Source organism: Nanorana parkeri, unplaced genomic scaffold (assembly GCF_000935625.1).
Source record: "Nanorana parkeri isolate BGI_ZX_2015 unplaced genomic scaffold, ASM93562v1 scaffold1055, whole genome shotgun sequence".
NCBI lineage: Eukaryota > Metazoa > Chordata > Amphibia > Anura > Dicroglossidae > Nanorana > Nanorana parkeri.
The window spans coordinates 378,209-399,232 of NW_017307323.1; the positions used below are offsets into that span (position 1 = coordinate 378,209).

The 21,024-nt window shown below is 41.6% G+C and overlaps 1 protein-coding gene across 1 annotated transcript in view; it reads right to left on the reverse strand.

Annotated features, from left to right (window-relative positions):
• Positions 1 to 20,170, reverse strand: part of APBB1IP (amyloid beta precursor protein binding family B member 1 interacting protein) — a 53,143-nt gene extending 32,973 nt beyond the window's left edge. The window contains exons 1-6 of the mRNA XM_018567498.1: positions 20,099 to 20,170; positions 16,426 to 16,510; positions 13,983 to 14,260; positions 9,021 to 9,098; positions 6,922 to 7,081; positions 4,757 to 4,878 (exon numbers count right to left, since the gene is read on the reverse strand). Of these exons, the coding sequence (XP_018423000.1) occupies positions 4,757 to 4,878; positions 6,922 to 7,081; positions 9,021 to 9,098; positions 13,983 to 14,260; positions 16,426 to 16,510; positions 20,099 to 20,170 (795 nt within the window). The remainder of the gene's footprint in view (positions 1 to 4,756; positions 4,879 to 6,921; positions 7,082 to 9,020; positions 9,099 to 13,982; positions 14,261 to 16,425; positions 16,511 to 20,098) is intronic.
• Between the last annotated feature and the right edge of the window lie 854 nt (positions 20,171 to 21,024).

Genomic DNA, 21,024 nt, shown 5'->3' on the forward strand with positions numbered 1-21,024 from the left:
CCTAATGTAGTACTGCAAAAATATTTGCTTTAACTGTGAACAATTAAAAAGAGGCTAGACTATATTATTATTATATGAATGGATCAGCCTAATGCAGTATATTGATGCAAAATATCCCTATCCCCTTTAAATCTATAACTTATAATTTAAAAAATACCTGCTACAATACAACATGCTGTGATAGAGTCTGGACTATATTATTTTTCTATACCCATCAGTCTAGTGTAGTACAATGATCTCAATTATTACAGTGTCACTATGCAAACCTTCCCACGGAGAGGATGTAATGCTATTAGGCAGGAACAGCAAGCCATTGCGCAGTAAATGATAGACGTTTTTAATAATCATGGGACAAGGACACCGAAAGTTCCAGGTAGACATGCTGCAGAGTACCTGGGTTAATGCTGCACACACTGCACTGAACCGGCTGCAGCCTCCCAGGCACCGTGGCTCCTTAAATCCGCACTTGCCTTTTTAAATTACTGCTCATGTGCAGGACGATGCTGTGATCCTGGGACATAACCCAGGACACAGCATTGGCAGGACAGGAGGCCAACATGCAGAACCGTCCCAGCAAATCTATGCCTGCGCTTGTCTTTCTAAAGCTGCCCATACACCTGACAATTATCGTATGATAATCGCGGGTGATCCCGCGATCGTACGATAATTGTAAGGTGTATGGGCAGCGTGCGTTTGCATTTACTGCACTCAGCGGGGAGGGCTTACAGGTGATTGCCGGGTTGGCAGCGCGATCGCAAGATGAAAGCCGCACGGGCCGAGGTGCGCAAGCGCACACTGCCCGCTCACCATTGCAATCACCTGTAAGCCCTCCCCTCAGCGGGGAGGACTTGCGATGATCGCAAGTACGATCAGCCTGTCCAAGATGGGGAGGTCGTACTAAATTTTAATCACCTTACAACCATCGCACAGGGAAAGTCGATGGTTGTAAGGTGTATGGCCATCTTTAGACTAACAAATTTATTTGTACAGCTGTGTTGAACAGCTGATCAGAAACATTGCAGAATTGGTGAGGTTCAAGGTATCCCCATCGTATCACTGATTTTGCACAGTTGGTGGCCACTTTTCCATTAGTGTAATGTTTCCCATTTGCTCATTACAAGGCTGTTATTGTACTGATCAATATTCTTTTTTACAGAACCCCATGTATCTCTGTGTTAAAGGTCACATCTTTATATAAATGAATTGCATTCAAATATATGCACACAGATGCTACAGTGGATAATTGGGTTACAATTAGCATATCATTACCCTGGCATCTAAATGTGAAGTTCATTAACTCTGCTTTCACATGAACGGGATCTCCTGTTTTGGCAATGTGTGATGTACAATTACTTCTGTTGTTACATTGGCCACAATGTACAGTATACTTCAGTCAACACTAAAAGTCAAAGCCCAACTCCAATGTTTTTTGTGCCCACCCACCGCCCCCCCAATCTCTGAGGTTTCCCCGGTATCTATTATTTTAAACTAATCCATCTATTAAATTGAATCATTACATTATTATGTAATAATGTTATGTACATTATTAAATCATAAATGATTATCTGTATTATATTATTATGATATTATACTATTATATTATTTTTTAATAGTGTTTTTTATTAGTATAATTAGTATTTATACTTATTAGTATTCTAATATTATTATTCATAGCCTAAATCCTGCTGTCTTCTGACCAGTCCGACAACATCATCATTTTCTCTGAAGGGGTGGCAGTCTTAACTCTTACTTCACACCTCCTACTACGTCGTATTGTGCAGTAGTAATGTGAGCCCAGGCCAGCATCATGACTCATTCCCAAATGGCAGATCCATGACAGCCTGCACTCACAGGAAGTGGTTTGGATGACAGTGGGTGTCATACAACCTAAATGAGGATCAGGACTGCAGTGGTGAGTCTGTGGTTACAACACCAATGGGAAGTACTGCAGCATTGAGATGCATATGAGTAGCACAGGCTACCTGCTTACTGCTTTCTTTCAAGCCTTTCTATCAGTCCACCAAAGCAAATGTTGTTGCTAATGTGGTGACTTTAGAACCCCTTCTAGGGATCCATGAGAGGGAGTCCCAAACACACCCACTGCTTGCTATCTCTGCCATGCAAAGCCCAAATTAAAATGGAAGTCTAATTTCCAAAAAGTGCTGACAGGCAAGGCTTTTATGGCAGAAGAGACTGCGTAAGTGTCCTCTGTCATAGATGTTTCTCCCTGCCTGTCAGCACTTTTTTTCTACAACAGCACACTGAGCCACAGGATTTTTGCTGCTGCTTTAACTGCACATGTGCGGAAGTTACATCATCAAAGTCCATCCAATCAAGCAGCCAAATACTCAGAACCCAGAAAGGACTGTCAGAAGATGGCAGCGGCAGTGACTGAGGGAAGCAGTACTGGAGTGGATTGCTTAGGTATGTAAGTCTGACATAATATGCTAATAGGTGGTGCAGATCCTGGGGCCTGGGGGCCCAGCTCCTGGGGACCAATTACTTTTTTATTTTTTTATTAGCAGTTTACTTTCACTTTAAAAACATCTCAATGCTTATAAGTTTCTCCCAACTTTTCATCCAATCAATTCTGTCTTGGAAGTTTGAATGTGATTGGTGATACAGGAAGCAGATAGAGGAAGTTATACTGTGCAGCCATCAAGAAGTACACCCATACAGGCTCTTTACAGGTAATTACGGAGAACATTAAATCTCACGCAGCTGAAAATTTGCCATATAGATGTCTCCAATCAACCTTATGAATAAAAACAAAAACTTAAGGACACCATGCCAATCCATGCCAAAGAGAAACTTTACCCATATCTTTGAAATGACAACAAATACACCTTTAGAAATGTTTAGTAATGACAATCTACAAACACATACTTCTAGATAATTACCGGCTTTGTGTTCTTTGCATACCTTGTTTTTCTTTTCCTCCCCATTCTTATCATAGTGGCCATTTTTACTAAGGGCAGTTTAATTTACTCCCTTTACTTCCCAGAACTCTAGCACATGTGACTAGGACACGTGACCATGCACATCATCCCAGGAGAGGAAAATGCATTTCCCTGAGATCTCAGATGAGATTTCCCAGCAATGCTCTGCTGATGTAACCTTCCCAGGATGCAACACTTGGACACATTACATCACTAATGCCCAAGAGGACCAGGAAGTGGAAGAACAACAGTTGTAAGTAAAAGAAAAATATGGTTGTTTAACTAATGAATGTAAGATATTTTCATATCATCATGCAGAACTGAGTGAAAGGAGGTAAAGGCCCGCTTTAATACCACTGTAAACCTTTATATGTAGAGTGACAGCCCACAACCTGCCTGGGCTCTTTTAATGTCTGCCCCAAGATGCAATGTATGCTGTCTTTGTAAGGACTTCATTGACGGCAGTAATGTGTTCTCCATCATTCACATTAGTCACTGTGCTTGAAGCTTGATGGATTAAGCAGCAGCAGATTCCTAAGGAGAACGACTTGAGGAAGAGTGTTTGACCAATAATGTTAGCACATTAATGTTCGGTGAAGAAAGTACTGCCTTCTGATTGAGTAGAAACGTTGCTACTCACATACAGCTTTCAATTTAAATAGTGACATCCACATGCTGTTCTTTGACCATTGCTCCTTTTGCAATCCAGGGGTCTGCAATATTTGATTTCTAGCACAGTTGAAGTACTTGCTCACTGACTTTTTCCATTTTTTTTTGCCTGAAATTTTTCTATGCATTACTGAACTCCAGTGAGATAATGCAACAAAATGATTTATTGGGCCTACTTTCTTTGCAATGAGAGAGATTCTAATATGCAAAGTATATACCTTGAAGAAATGTGAGTCTGCATCAGACATATCAGGCTGAATTACAGCAGAATAGCCATTATTGTACCATAGGAGTTATAAGGTCAGCTGAACATAGCAGGGTCATAATGGAGATTATCTGTTCATAATTTAGATGATCATGCAGTGTATCTACAGTGTGATCTATTTTAAAAAATATATATTTTCACCACTAAAATGGCCAAAATGGAAATTCCACCAACAAGTTTTGAGAGGTAATAGTTAAAGTGAATCTGTGACTAGGCTTTGGACATTCAACTTACCTATTATCAACAAACAGTAAACAAGCTTCAAAACAAGTTAGTTTGAAATTCCAACCATGTATACCCTACTCAGGCTGACCATCCGTTTCCCCCCTCACTAGATGCTTACCTCCTCTGACAGCAATGTCCTTCTACATTGTCTACAATAAATCATGGCCTGCACACTTACATCCAATAGACTTAAATGGAATGGTGCTATTGCAGTACAGATATTCAAGCCTCAAGGGCATTATTGTGCCTCATAAATCCCCTTCCCCACCGTTGTTTCCTACCCTACTTGGGGAAGAGAATGGTCAACATATTCTCAATAAGGTGGTTAGCAAGGGAAGCTGTTTTTTTTAAAGATAATACAAGTTATTGTACATATAAAAGTAGTGTTAAACTCCCAAACAGTTTCAATAATTAATCCAGATCAAAAAAATATACACTGCCCACCAAAGTATTTCTATACATTTTTGGCCAAACATTTACAGTCATCATGTTTCTGAACAGCTGGCTCTAACTCTCTCAGGTCAACTTCACTGAACTTCCTGTACACCACTAGATCACAGGGGACAGCACAGTCTCTATCAGCTGTCCATCTACTAGCTTGGAGAGGGGAGGAAGGAGAAAAGAATGAGCAGAGTGCGGCTTTCATAGGAAAACTCACCTGAGGGTTCTTAAAAACGGCATATTTTTCATTTTTCTTTAGGAAGCGGATTTTGTTCTCACTGTCTCTCGTCCAGACGGATAAGATTTCCACTATGTTTTCATGGTCTTCAAAGAACCTCTCTGAAGAAAAGAATAATAATTCATATCAGTTCCAAACTTTACCCAAATCAAGGCAGGAAGGGGGTTGGGGTTGAGTTACAATTATTGAACTCATTTGGGTTAGAAAAAGGTTACTAAAAGCAGAACTTGTATTGTTTCCTTTAGCTATCAGACCAGTTTTTGCTTTTTAACACAGATTTGACCAATAAAAAGGCATTAAAGGAAACCTGTACTGAGTAAGTATGAGGGAATTTGACAAATAGCACCTTGCGCCAAACCCTGTGTAGCTGCAAGCACTATAAGAAGTGTTACTCGCTGAATGTATCAAATTATAATAATGAATGTGCTGCGCTTTATCTAGAACAATAAATAAATAAACAAATCTCTATAATAAATACTATGTGCTGAACAATACATGCAATCAAAGTGTTCACATGATTAAACTTTCCAGAGGGATATTATTTAGGATTGATATTTACAAGAAGAGCAATTGTGAACACTTTGATTGCATGTATTGTTTAGCACATATTTATTATAGATATTTGTTTATTTATTTATTGTTCTAGATAAAGTGCAGCACATTCATTATTATAAGTGTGGGGGCATTGCTAACCTGCTTTGGAAAATGGTGTTTGCCTATGCCCAATTTTTTTACCCCCTTGCTGCCAGCTCTGGCCAGCTCCCACCAGCCCTTTAAAATGTTCTGAACACCATGAGTTACGGGGGAACTTCTTGATGATGTGATCACTGTGATTGGCTGCCATAGTGGTCTGATTATCGGGAGCCCATCGCAGTGGGTACTGATTGTAAGTAGTGACTGTGAGCTCAGTCTCTGTGTGATAGAGTGTAACTGCTCTGAACACAGAACAGCATGGCCAGCTGGATACATATGTGGCAGCTTGGCATTCAAGCCCACCAAGTTAAAGAGAACTCCTGACTTTTTTTTTAAAATACTTATAGCATATTTATTGCATACCTCATGGTAGCCTGACTTTTAAGAAGGAAGGACTAGCAATGGCAGCCTGTTTCTAAGAAAAAGTCCTCTTTTAAAGTGTATTTGCACTTTTGCAGCCAAATTAAGATAACATCTAATTTATATTTGTTACACATTCCCATTCACATTCACAAATGCAGCTTGAATGTTTTTTAGATGTTCATTGTGCTAACGCCAGGACTGAAAATCCTGCTTAGTTCCCACTGTCTGAGGGGTTGGGAGGAGTTTTGTTTTAAATAATTAACCCTGTCTGAGCTATGCTGGCAGATTTCATTATCACTTGTAAACTAGATGAGCAGGACCGTCTGTCCTAACAAAGAGTTACAGACCTGAAGCCATTGTATGCTAATGAGGAAGAGCTTGGTATGTCCTATGTCTTGCTATTAGGACAGACAGAGTTTCCTGTTACTGAAATTGAGAGAGGAGCCAGTGGCGACACAAGGGGGGTGCGGTGGGTGCGGCCCGTACCCAGGTGCCACCATTGGAGGGGTGATACCAAAATGACTGACAGTCATTTTGGTGCCACCCCCTATGAAAAGTCGGGCACTCGGTCACGGACCGAGAGCCCGACAGTGTCAGGAGAGAGGAAGGGACCCGGCGGCATACCTCATCCCGCCGGTTGAACGTCATAAAAATTATTGCTAGATACGCTGTGTGAATGGGACATAAGACACACAGAGTGAGGTTTCTCAATTTGGCTGCAAAAGTGTTGCTGCCATCCATTCCAAAATGACCTTATTTTTTTCTTAAAATTTAACATTTTCTCAGTTTAAACATTGGATATGTTTTCTATTTTCTATTGAAAATTCTATTGTGAATAAAATATGGGTTCATCAGATTTGCAAATCATTGCATTCTGTTTTTATGTAAATTTTACACTGCGTCGCAGATTTTTGGGAATTGGGGTTGTACAATAAATAAATGAGTGCGTGTCATTATTAGATAATTGGATTGAATAATGTTTTTTTATTGTTTACCTGAAGTTCAGCTTTAGTCAAAGGATGCCTGGATTTTTAGATCAGGATATTTCAGTAAAGTCTTATAGCGTCCCTGACTACTTCCACGCTTACCAATCTGCAGCTCTGGGCTTTCTTCATACAGACACCACTCGATGGTGCAGTCACAGTGGGTTTTCTCAAATAGGTTGTCCAGGATATCACGGACTGTTTGACGCTCGTCCACCATCAAGGTCTTTGTGCTGTTATCAGTCATGTGTATCTTAACAATTAGCTGTCGGCCAAAGAAATGATACGTTACGTTAAGTCCATTTTACTTTCCTGTTCATTTTGTTTATATATTTATATTTTATATGTTTATGCTGTTGCACAACCATATCAGTCTATAAAAGGAAATGATGTGTCACTTAAAGGGTCAATACATACAAACTAAAACTTCATGAAACTCAGGCTTTGATTTTCTTTAAAAAAACACACACACACTCACACACATATTTATATACACCCACTGGCCGCTTTATTAGGTACACCTCTTCAACTGCTCGTTAACACAAATATCTAATCAGCCAATCACATGGCAGTAACTCAATACATTTAGGCATGTAAACATGGTCAAGATGGTCTGCTGAAGTTCAAACCGAGCATCAGAATGGAGAAGAAAGGTGATTTAAGTGACTTTGAACGTGGCATGGTTGTTGGTGCCAGACGGGCTGGTTTGAGTATTTCAGAGACTGCTGATCTACTGGGATTTTTGAAACACAACCATCTCTAAGGTTTACAGGGAATGGTCTGAAAAATAAAAATTATCCAGTCAGCGGCAGCTCTCTGGGCAAGAATACCTTGTTGATGGCAGAGGTCAGAGGAGAATGGGCAGACTGGTTTGAGATGATAGAAAGGCAACAGTAACTGAAATAACCACTCATTACATCCGAGGTATGCAGAATACCATCTCTGAACGCACAACACATTGAACCTTGGAGCAGATTGGCTACAGCCACAGAAGACCACACCGGGTGCCACTTCTGTCAGCTAAGAACAGGAAACTGAGGCTACAGTTTGCAAGTGCTCACCAAAATTGTAAAATAGAAGATTGGAAAAACGTTGCCTGGTATGATGAGTCTCGATTTCTGTTGTAACATTCAGGTGGTTGGGTCAGAATTTGATGTAAACAACATGAAAGCATGGATCCATCCTGCATTGTATCAACAGTTCAGGCTGGTGGAGCTTTGCATCATGGATGTGCAGCCGACAAATCTGCAGCAACTGTCTGATGCTATCATGTCAGTATGGACCAAACTCTCTCAGAAATGTTTCCATCACCTTGTTGAATCAATGCTACGAAGAATTAAAGCAGTTCTGAAGACAAAAGGGGTCCAACCCAGTACTAGCAAGGTGTACCTGATAAAGTGGCCAGTGAGTTTATATCTTAGGTTTAGGTGACAGGTTCACATTCTATAATGATTCAATCAGGGGCGTAACTAGAAATCACAGGGCCCCATACCAAAATTTTGTATGGGGCCATGTGATTTCTACTTATACCCCTTGCAGAGGCCACTCGAAATCCCACCTGAGGGTGACCCTGCAGAGCCCACCATAGACTATCTATGGTGGGCTCTGCAGGGTCACCCTCAGGTGGGCTAGTCACACTCATTACCTACTCCGTCGCCAAGCCCGCCTCCTTCTTCGTCACCGAGGCCGCCGTGAAAAGCACTCACCTCATAGTTCTCCTTTAACTGGAAATCTGCAATGGCCTTTTTTTTCTAAGGTGTTTATTTATTAAACATTTTTTAATAACAAGCAAGTAAAGAATACACAAGGATGTGCAACAGACCCCAAAAATGCAACATGCAATTTGCGATAACAAGGAAAAAACAAACAAGAACATCACACATTCCAAACACAAGCACTACCAATCCCCTACCCACAAGAGCAAAAAAACATGCTCCATGGTAATGCATTAAGAAGCAAACCCACACTATTTAATTTCTTTGGGCAAGCTCTGGCTTCATAAATCAATTTGTATTTCGGAATCACGTCCTCCACTAGCATCCAGGTTAACTGGCTGCAGTACATCTGACTAGGAAACTGTCCTATTGCCACTGTACATGTCAAATGAACTAAAGCAGCTAAATTCTGTATTTTGGATGTTTATTGGTCTGAAGTAATTATTCAAACTTAATACCGGTATCTCTATAAGCATTTTCATCTCTCACCTTTTTAACTTTGGCTTCCTTCATTTTGTCCAAAGCAAGCATGATTTGGTCCACTTTGTCTTTTGACTCTAAATTAGCCTACAAGAGAGTGATTGGAAACAGACATTTTTTTAAATGTGTTAGTAATTTAGTTCATTAGATTTAAAACCAAAGCAAAGAGGCTTAAAGTGACTCTCCAATGTTAATAATAGCAATCGGCCTGTGTAGGTATGTGAAAACATACAGAATATGTAGTAAAACCTTTACCTTTACTGCACCTGTACCTTCTGTACCTGTCAAAATCAGTCTGGTCGTTCGGCATTGTGCTGCCTAATGACTGCTGAACACACAACAGCACAGCCCCGGCATGATATAGCAGGGCAGGTGGGTATAGTTTTTAAATAGTTTTTCCACTTTTGAAGCCAAATTGGGATAACACCTACTTTATATTTGTTACATGTTCTTATTCACACAGCATCACTTTACAAATTGCTGCTGACATATCATTAGCTTTTTCCTGAAAGTAAAATGTTTTTCTAAACTGAAATTTCCTTTAGAAAGCAAGGGAGTGGGGAGGTTGTTTACCATAATTAACCCTGTCTGTACTGTGCTGGCAGGTCTCATTACCTCATTTGAACATCGTCTGTCCTAACAAATGGTTAAGGATATAAAAGCATTGCCTGTTAGTGAGAGGAAGCTCAGAGTGTTCCTAGTCATTCAGTGGGAACAGCCAGAGATTCCTGTCACTCTAAAATTGTACAGGGAAGCTCCAAAAGGCTAAGCGGTAAGAACTATGTTTCAGATTATTTTTCGGTATGCTATGTAAATGTGAATACATAACAAACATATAGAGATAACAAACATCAAATTTGTCTGCAAAAGTGGAAAATACACCTTAAGCTAAGGAGAAAATCCCATTGCACCATTTTCAATTGGAACAATGATAATGTCAAATTGCACTATTTTTAATTTCGAAAAAGCCTTTGCAAATGATTTTTCTCTGTTAGTTCCCCAACACATTCCCTGTCCACTGCTGACACTATAGGCCAAATTTAAACGGGCCGTATATGTTATTTAAGCATCATTTAGTCCATGCTTTGTATGCCCTCCGTCATTGGCAAGAGGGGTCAGTGCAAAAAACCTTTGAATCGAGTGATACAATCCTGGCAAACATTTGAGTGAATAATAAGGCAAACCCAGTTTAGACTCTTTTCAATTAGGAGGCATTTGGTGGCTGTTAAAAACCAAGGGGTAAACACAAGTAAACGTTGTATGCTCAGCATATCATATTATTTGAAGCAAAGAAAGCAAACTATAAACTTCCTAAATAAAGTTTGCTACAATTAAAGTTTCAGTTCTATCTTTGAGAGACCTGTTAAGCAATCATGCAAAAAAAGCAAAATAATCTGAATGTTGACCAACAGGGCCATTCACTAAGCTGCCGGAGGCAGCCTAGTGAATAACCGAGCCGAAGTGAAGTGAGCTGAACAACGTTCGGCTATTCACTTTGGCTGAGTACGGCTGATTTCAGCCGTACATCGGCTGAAATCAGCCAAACATCGGCTGCCTTCGGTCAGCCGAATATGCTTTGCATGTTCGGCTGAGCCGAAGTGCAAAAGGACTTTGACTCAGCTAATCCAACTTCTGGATCGGCTGAGCCGAAGCTACGGCAGCTCACTCTCTGTCGTTCACCTCTATTCACATAGAGCCCAAACAGCAATGAGTGAATAGCTGAATGCCGTCGAGCGTCATTGGGCTCGGCACCTCTGTGGTACCGAGCAGAATAGAAAATAGTACAAGAAAAAAAAAGGTTACATTTTTTTTTACAAATGTAAATCGATAGTAAATTTTAAAAAAAAATAAAGATTTTTTTAAATTAGAAAAAAAACTATTGGCGGAGCTAGCAGTGACAGCTAGCTCAGCCCAACTTTTTTCTATTGGCCAAGACCTGCTAGAGTCATCTAGCAGGTCCCGGCCAATGAATAACAACTGGGCGGAGCCGGCCGTGACGCCACCGCCAGCTCCGCCCAGTTGTTATTGTTTAATGGCAGATCAACATCCCCACTGATCTGTCATTACAACTGGGAGGAGCCACCTGTGAGATCACGGCTGGCTCCGCCCAGCTGTCGTTTGCAAGCCGAAGCTATGGCTGGATCATTCAGTTCTTTTGTGAACAACCCCCATAGTCATTTTCAGTGGCGTAACCAGAGTTCTGGGCGCCCGGGGCAGAATTTTTTTTTATTTTTAATACTTATGATGCTTATAATAATATTTCACCATTTAGATTACCATGTAAAGTATCTACAGTGTATCTATTTTTAAAAGATATATTTCCAACACTATGGGAAACATATAAAGTGCACAACTGTCATAATAATTTGTAATACAGGTGAAACTCGAATAATTAGAATATCGTGCAAAGTTCATTTATTTCACTAATGCAACTTAAAAGGTGAAACTAATATATGAGATAGACTCATTACATGCAAAGCAAGATAATTCAAGCCGTGATTTGTCATTATTGTGATGAGTATGGCTTACAGCTCATGAAAACCCCAAGAACCCCAAATCCACAACCTCAAAAAAGTAGATTATTACATGCAATCAATAAAACAAGGATTGTACATAGAACAATATCGGACCTCTGAAAAGTACAAGCATGCATATGTACTCAGTACTTGGTTTGGGCCCCTTTTGCAGCACTTACTGCAATTACTTTTGCACGATATTCTAATTATTCGAGTTTCACCTGTATTTGTTTTTTTATTTGGCATACTTATTCAAGCAAGTTTTGAGAAGTAATGCTTAAAGTGGAACTCCAGGAATTTAAAATATTAACCCTTGCAGTGGAGCTACCCCTGCACTTCAAGGTTTAAGTGCTCGTTTTGGTCTAGGGGCTCAAACAAAAAAAAATATACTTACCTGATCCTCAACCCCGCTTGGCTGCTAGACTGGTCCCTGCGGCCTCTTCACCTCGGGCTCCAGAAACCGTGACGTCATTGTTGGAAATGCAACAGCAAATATATGAGTGTATTACTTGTTTAATTATGCCTTTTGAGCACTAGATGACGCTTTAGTGCAATGTTAATCTCTGTGCTTAAGCATGTTTATGTATGATATACAGGAAGTTCTCTCTGTATGCTGTATAATGCTGTATTCTCATATAACATTCTTCTAAGCAAGTAAAACTTAATACAGCATTCCTCAAGATCTCAGTGCTTCATCCAAACACATAACCAACAATCATCACGTCTAATGCAGCTGCATTAGATGTGAGGATACTGAGGGACATTCCACCACCAGAGCGGGGAGAGGGGGAGAGAGGTGAGTGTTTACCGCTGCAGGGCCGAGGATCAGTGCGTATAACGTCTGAATGCCAGACCCTAGACCAATATGAGCAGGTAACGGTGGTAGCTCGCTTGCAGAGTGGCGGTAGCTCCACTGCAAAAGTTAATTTATAAAAATAACTGGAACAAGGAAGCATCAGACTGTTGCCTCAGGTGGCATCTCTTTGGGTCCAGTGGGGGGGGGGAGGGGCATCAGGCAGAGGGGCATGGTCGATCTGTGTGCCTGCCGCCCCCTTTCTGGCCAGGGCATCCCAGGTTGCTAAGAGCTGGGCGGGGAGATGTGTAAGGGCCATACATATCTCTGCACTCAGCTCTTAGCAACCTGAGACACTCTGACCGGCGTCCTGCCCAGCTCCTGGCAACCAGCGACATCACTGGTTGCCAGGAGCTGGGCAGGATGCCAAGTGAGGCTGGCAGAGCCTTCAGAGGGCGGTGTCACTCCACCACAGTCCACACTTTGAGTGCCCTTCAACAGAAGCAACTGGGATCAGCCCAAAATCATTTGTATCAAGAGACACAATCCTGATGAACAATGAAGTGAATAATGAGCCGAACCCCATTCAGACTCCCCAATCTGGGGACACTTGGTTAAAAGTCGAGCAGCGAGCACCTCAGTTTGAAAAATGATTATATAAAATGACAAGTAAACTTTGTATGCTGCCTTTTGGTATCATCAAGCAGAGACAATTTCAGTTACTAAGATGAAAACCTCCTGAATGGAGTTTGCTATAAATAATGTTTCAGTTCTCTTTTTTTGAGACACATTTTAAGCAATTATGCAAAATAACAAAATAAGCCAAAAGTAGACCAAGTCATTTATAATACACACGATGCATATAATATTACTTATGAAATCCCTTTTAATATTGATGATTCATATTACCTAGGTTTATGTGGTATACACACCATATTTCTGATAGTTCCCTTCATGCACACACTAGAGGAGGTATAAACATTACAAACAGGGAGGTAAGTCTTAGCTTCTATCTGGGCTAGACTGCATGCCTAGGACTGGCCAGACACTGTTAGGATTCATAGGAATCGACTATATATTCTTAAATTGGATGGTTCCGCTGGCTTGACAAAAGTCGATTACTCACTGATAGTGACTGCAGCCAATCAGCAGCTGGTGGGTGCTGGCTGTCAAAATATGATAGCCGCAGCAACAGATTCATCCATTCATGCTGTTTAGCAAAACATCTATTAGTGTATGGCCAAATTAGCTCCCAGTTGGGGGTGGGCGGTCAACTTTTTACAAGTTGAGGATGAGTTCCATTCCAGATAAAATCTCCAAAGGTCATATATAATATAAGGGTACAAGTATTAGGTGTTCCCTTCTTTATTGCCAGTTGCAGATCTATCTGTGCTGACACAGGAAGGTGACATAGGACATCTAGTGTGCTCAGGAAGACTGTACTGAAGGGTATGTACTATCACTTCATGGTGCCTCCCCTGTGTGGCCGTGAAGTTTTTTATGTACACGTCTTGTAATGACTGGTTTACTTTAACACCTAACCTCAGAACTTAATGTTTCTCCCAAACAGTCCCAAATAAAATGTTTGCTTTGCAAAGGTATGACTCCTGACTGACTAGAAAGGGTATTTTTACTATAGAAAGACTGTGGACTGTTCAGTACCTTTGCTGTTGGCACCTCAGGATCAGGTGGTGGAGGTGGGAGATCCATGTCCCATTCACTAGCGGGCGGTGGCGGTAGGTAGGACATATCATCTGTGGAACCAGTGGGCAGATCATGTGTAAAATCAGGAATATTGTATGCAAACGTGTCAATATTGGAGACGGAAGCTGTGCTGTTGTAGCTCTGGTTGTTCACTTTCATTTCAGCATCTTTGCAGTCTGCCAGAAGTTCGGCCATTAATGCATCCAGATCATTGTCTTCTAGAGCGTTTATTGACTCTGCACAGAAGTACACAGAATCCATGAAAATCTAGACAATATTGTATGACTGTTTTGTGGTTTCCCAAAGACATTATAATGCAGAGGTTAATGTTTTACAAAGAGAGAAGGACGCTACAGTGGAGTGCTCCCCTTGGCTGCATGACTTGTAATAGGCACCAGACTCTAGCCTTTGGTTGCCCATAGTAGTATTTTTTTTGCCTTGTGGTTGCGACACTTTTGTGTTCCCTTGGGGTGCTCACTGACCTTGCTCAACTCAGATTCTGCTCAATGTCTGGATTTGACGAACAGTTCCTTGGGCTTTTAGTATGGAGGAATGTTATGTCAGTTGACCACTGGCTCAATTATGTTTAGATTCACCCCTTCTTGCTGCCTACTCCTGGCCGGCCTGTGACTATTCTGTGTTTTAAGCACTGATATTGTAGTGTCTTTTTCTAGCCTAACATCCATAATCTAATGCATAAGTGCCTAGGGGTGCCTGAGTACCAATCCATGCACTAAAGCTTACTGGAAAAGTTGCTCATGAATAGTGATGGGCTTGATGTTCGAGACGAACGTGAGTTCGACTCGAATATCGGCAGTTCGTGTGTTTGGCAAACACACGAACTGTCAGGGTGTTTGGCGGGCTATTCGTCCGCCAAACACCCATCAAGGCACTGTGCCTTGTGAGCCCTAATTGGCTAAAGCCTTGCAGCTGACCGCAGGTCAGGTGCAAGACTTTGCCCAATCAGGGCCCAGTACTCTGTAAGAGCCAAGATTGGGCAAAGTCATGATGACTGCCCAATCATGGCTCACCTGTTACAACTGTAAACAGTTGGGCGGAGCTAGCTGTCACTGGTAGCTCTGCCCAAATGTTTATAAGTTGCTGGCATCTGTCAAAATGCCCTTCTGCGGTGAACATCGCAAACGGACGGGATGGCGGTCATTTAAAAAAAAACAAAATTTCTATTTATTTTTTATTGTTTTATTTCATCGAGTCATCGTCGTGGACATCGCTGGACGTTGTAATTGATGCTGCATTTTTGATGCTGCATTGATGATCCATTTTTTTGTTTTGTTTTTTAAATAAAAGACTTGTCTTTTTGTTTTTGTTTTTCAAATAAAGGATTTTTTTTAAAGTCTGACCTCTTTTTTACAATTTTATTTAACACTTTAGTGAATGGGTAGGGCTACAAGTACCTGCATTACGAGTTCACACCAGTCCATTATGTTTTTTTGCGAGGAAAAATTTAGAGCTTGCTCTCTTTTTTTTCAGTGGTGGGCAGCACAACACAATGCAGTGCACTGGTGTGAACTGCTCCCATTTACACCCATTCATTTTCAGATGTCGTTGAGTTGGCATCCATTGAAAAATGGATGCCAACGCATCTGGTGTGAATGGGGCCTTAATGTATTGCTATGAGAATGATGGACCCCAGACACCTCTACGTTGATTGCAGACCACACAGCAGTATGTCCTGGTATATGCTAAACTGTGCTGCAGGGCTGTCTAGTACGGCAGAGACAGAGCAGCGGCCGGGAACAGAGGCTGAGGGAGGTGACAGAGCCTGTCACAGCTCCATGTGTCCGGCTCTGTCACAGCTCCATGTGTCCGGCTCTGTCACCGCTCCACGCCCCCTGCTCTCAGCGCACCACCCCCGCTCTTTCACCGATCCACGCCCCCCGTCATCACCGCTCCACGCCCCCTGCCGTCACCGCTCCACGCCCCCGCCGTCACCGCTCCACGCCCCTGCACTTGCTTGCCTGGCGCCTGGAACTACATGGCCCGGGCTTCGGGCACTACGAATTCAACACTGATGCGCAAGCATCCTCGTTATGCATCGGGGCAGTTTCACAAGTACAAGTACTTGTGAAAATACCTTGCATCGGTCCCGATACCGATGCTAGTATCGGTATCGGGACATCCCTAGTAGACACCATACTAAAACACACTAATGTACCATCACCATGTGTCTGTACAATGGTCCATAAAGGTCATATTGTATACTTTGCCCTATAAGAGCCAATCAGGGCTCTGGATTTATATGAAGACATGGAGATACATTACATTTTATTACTCAAGGAACATAATCCTATGTAAACCTTATGTGATTACTAGATCCATTTCATTGGGCTCACTACATAATTACAAGCATGAGTTACCGTAGTTGGTAGACAATACTTACCAAAATCTTTAAAACCAAATAAAAGGTTGCTGTCTGTACTGGCCATGGTGGTTGTGGGGGGTGGAGGGGTTTCAACAGCCAGGCTCTGCAATCAAACAAGATATTATTAGTATTAAAAAGTGCTACAATTCTAAATTCTTCCAAGCATTCAAAGTGATCATCTGAACAGACACTAGGGAATGTTTGCCTGATCCAACCTTTTATGTTAAGATTCAGGAACATGACTGCGAAGAAACATAGGCACACAGATCAACACACATCATATTTGCCAAAACAGGCCCTTCCCCAAATAAATGCAAAGACAATATAATGTTGGAAAGGGCAAGGTCACAGCTTTATTGGAATTACAGAAATACAACAAAGTCTAAACTAGAAATCCATTACAATGTAACATCTGTGTTGTGAGCATCCAATTAGCATACATAGGCTAATGCCCGTCCTAACCACCAGTTCTAGATAGGTATCCGACTAACCAAGCCCCACAGGGGGGGCCACTCTAAAGCAAGGTAAAAACCTGCCAATAAAGCAGTGACAGTGAAAAATGACAAGAAAGGTTGGGTGAGGTACTTCCCAGATGGTCACTCTGATTTCAGGTCAGTGGTTCCCACCGCTCACTTTTCTTTTGTTAGTTAAGGATTCTATTACCCCAGCTACAGTCTACATACTCATAGATATCCCACAACTGCTATTCGAACACTACTGCCAATAATACATATAATCATGCTAGTTAGTATGAATTCCCTTTTTATTCCATGTCTGTATTTTTGGAAACCAGCATGTTTAGCAAAAGAGACAGTCACAGGGGTTTGGTCAAACTATACTATAAGCCTGGGGTGCTTATGATGGTTACCATTCATACCACTTAAATAAGAAGTACAGCCAGTCCTTTTTTTGGGGCTTTAGTTCTCTTTTGGGTCATTTGCTAATGCACTCCTGTGACCCAAAGTCAGTTGATAGCAGGCAAATGCCTGTTGTTTGCCGTTGAGACAGAGCTGTGGCGCGGCTGGGAACTGTCCTGAAATTGTTGAGGGGATTCACCCCAATTGCCTAATTGAAAACTGGCTCAGCCTTTCAGCAGACAGTTCTGACTGCCCTCTCTCTGGTCTGTAGGTCGAGTCATCCTTGTACATGCCACCCCCCAGGCCAAGCCCGGGGCATGGACTGCCCTAAGCGTATGGCAATCACTGAGTATTTATGCACTCCCCCAGCATGTTCCCCTATTAGCTACCCCTCTCTGTAGCAGGGTCACACCCCACTCAGGTAGGTGCAATCAATAGCAGAACACCCGAAATTAACCAGATAATGTCCAACTACAAATCAGCTAGACTGATTACAGTGCTGGCAACACTAGATTTTAGTAGCCACTCCATTTAAGGTGGTAGGGGCTACACATATATATAAGGCTGCCTCGCATTAAGGGCCACCCGCTGTTGTGCTGCATCCAGGGCCGGATTTACTCCCCCTGCCGCCCCAAGGCCAGGTTCCACAATACGCCCCCCCACTATGCTTTATACTGCACTGTCTCTCATTTGTCCCTCCCTTTGTCCCTCATCTCCAGATTGCTATCTGTTCTAAGTAATAGAAGCTGCCTATAAAGTCATATGTATAAACCTGCTCCAAAGAAACAATCACAAAGGTAAGATCTTTAAAATATATATATATATTTGTAGGTATGTGTGAGCACAGAACAAACATATAGTCAGGGTTTCTCATATTTGACTGCAAAGATGGAAATACACTTGAATTTTTTTTTCTAAAAAAATGTTGCTGGAACTGCTCATTCCTCCTGATAGTCATAGTTCGTCCCACTTGTCATTTTGGCTTGCCAAATGGTCTGCATGTCAATGTGGATAAAAAAATAAAGGAATGTGAGATAAAATAAAGAATTGATATAGTGAATGCCATCATTGCATTCCTTGGGCACATACAGTTACCAGAATGCAATAGTTTTTGCAATAGTGCCCCTGATCATAGAAGCCATATCTACAGTAAATCACTACCCCTATGCTCACAGATATACCTTAGACGGAACCTGTCACTCTGCCCAGGCTCCACCGATAATGAAACAGTGGGTCAAATTTTCAAATTGAGTGGAATTAATCTTTGAGGGGCCACATAATGTTTACCAGGGTGGCCACCCGTGCAGCTCATTGTCCCTGTGCACCTGTTCTGCTCTCCGGGGGTGCTTGGACTGGAGCAGCAAAAGAGGCTGTCCTTGTTATCTCAGGCTCCCCTAAGGTATGTGACAGCACCCCAACATCCAACATCCCCTTCCAGCACTCCACAATATATGTGTGTTTTAGTGTACCATAGTGCACGTATGTAAACCATCTGTACATTGTGGCACGCTGCATTGCAAGAAATGCTGCAGGATTATTTAGTAGACATGTAAGCTGTGGAAAAATTTGGTTCGGTTATTTCGTCATTTCGGAATTCGGGATTCGCATCCGAAATTCAATTTGGTTTGGGTTTCGGATTTGGATGAAATCTGAATTTTCGTTAGTTTTGGATGAGTTTAAGAATATTCGTTGCGAATACCACAGAAAACCATATACAGATATTAATACTAAAGCTGAAGCTCCCAGACCCGAATGGCATTCGAAAATTCGGATACCGACCCATTCTGGTGCATCAAACAGAAAAACACATCTGATTGGCCAGAAAAGTCACATGTCCGATTCAATTTAGTTTTTGAACGAAATTCGGGCGTGATCCGAAATTCGGAAATGGAAATTCGGATTCGGCGCATTGGGATTCGGAAATTCGCATGTGTCCGAATGTCAGAAAATTCGTACAAATTTTGATTCGGAACGAAACGAATCGCACATGTCTACTATATAGACCTGCATTGTGGTACTTTGGCAGCCCACTCAATATGAATCTGTTAGCTTACCACAACACACTGTCATGCAATGAAAACGTCTGAATGGGCCCTGGATGGGACGTAAAAAAATAACGTCCTAAAATGTCACCAGGAAAGGGAAGCTGTGATCCCCTGAAATGTGCTAGATGCTGTTTTTTGACCCTTTATTGAGATTAATAAATCTGTACAGGACGAATTATCTGATTGTAGCACTCTCACTCTTTTATTCTACAAGGTATGTAACTGTGATGCTCTGAAGTCAATGGCCACAGAGGACAGCTGATTATGGCCTAGGTGGGTACATAATTAAAAGTCCCGCTCAATGCGCGCTACCTCAGTTCACCTCATGGAAGCCACCTGTGACCTTTGCAGGCCTTTCCTCCTCACATCTGCTTTATTAAGCATGTGTTGAAATCAGGGGGTTTTCAAACAAGCAAGTTCTTGCAACAAGAATAAAATTAGTTTTCAAATCTTTCACTTGTTCACAAAAGCAACAGCACGTGTTGAAATTTTTTTGAATTAGGCCTTGAAATATTTTGGACAGGCATGAGACATTTTTCTTTTTTTGGCGGCGCAGAGATACAGCTGTTCCTTACAGTCAGCTGTCATGATGTCACTTCGACTGTTCCTCTTACAATCTGGAGAGGAGGCAGACAATTTTTTTCCCTTTGAAATTCCTCCACTTTGTCAATATTTATGTAGTCTGGAAAGTTTTGCGGAGCGGCTAATGTGCAGGAAAAATAAATGAGGGATTTTCTTTTTCAATGGCTGTTTTCACGTTGTGTGGCTTTTTGCAATAATATGGCTCACCTGTGTTAGGAGGTCCATCTCGCCCAGCAGATTGCTAAACATTTCATCGATTTCTTCACAGGTCTGCTCCATCTGCAAAGGAACACATGAATATGTTCATACCATGTACATGAAAGGCAATGAATTGTGTTTTTTTAATCATATATTATCTTTATGTGCTATGCATAGGGATAAAAAGCAAAAAAGAACTTTAACATTTTTTGGTAAGGTTAATATAAAAATGTTGCATATGCTGTAAATATTTCATATTTTTCAGCCAGCAGACGGCAACTGTAAGCAGGGGTGTCCCTACACTATATACCGCCTGAGGCATCACCAGAGGGGAGGGGGATGTCCTGGCGGTGCCCATTAAAGGGGTGGAGGTTTGGGGTTGTGCAAAGTACCTCTGTCCAGCATCCCATAGATGCCCATAGGATGTACTTCCTCAATATAGTGACACAATTTCACCTAACCCTGTGAATATGTACTTCCTAGTGTCACCACTCTAACTAAGCCTGCTGTCCGAACTACAACTCAATGCCTGAATTTCCCATAATGTATCATCATTGCTTGCTGGAAGCAATGCATGATAGAATGTGTAGTCTTGAGAAATCAAGATTGCTTCACATCAAGAAAGAGATGTAAAGCACACTGGGAATCCAGGAAGTTGATGAAAGTAATAGGCAGCTCTCACTACATTAAAGGGTTTTTCTTAAGTAAGCTGTGATTGCATTATCAAAAACATCTCTAGTATGTATTCCTATTACAATGCTGATGTTATAACAGGAGAGGGTATGATGGGACTTTACAACTCCTTTGAGAAGTAAAAACTACAATAAAAACAGATTACATATGGGTAACAGGTACACTTTCAAAAAGTCTCCTGTACAATCTTAGACTTTCAGAAAACGTAGTTTGCTACAAGAACATCACCGTGTTCTAATGAA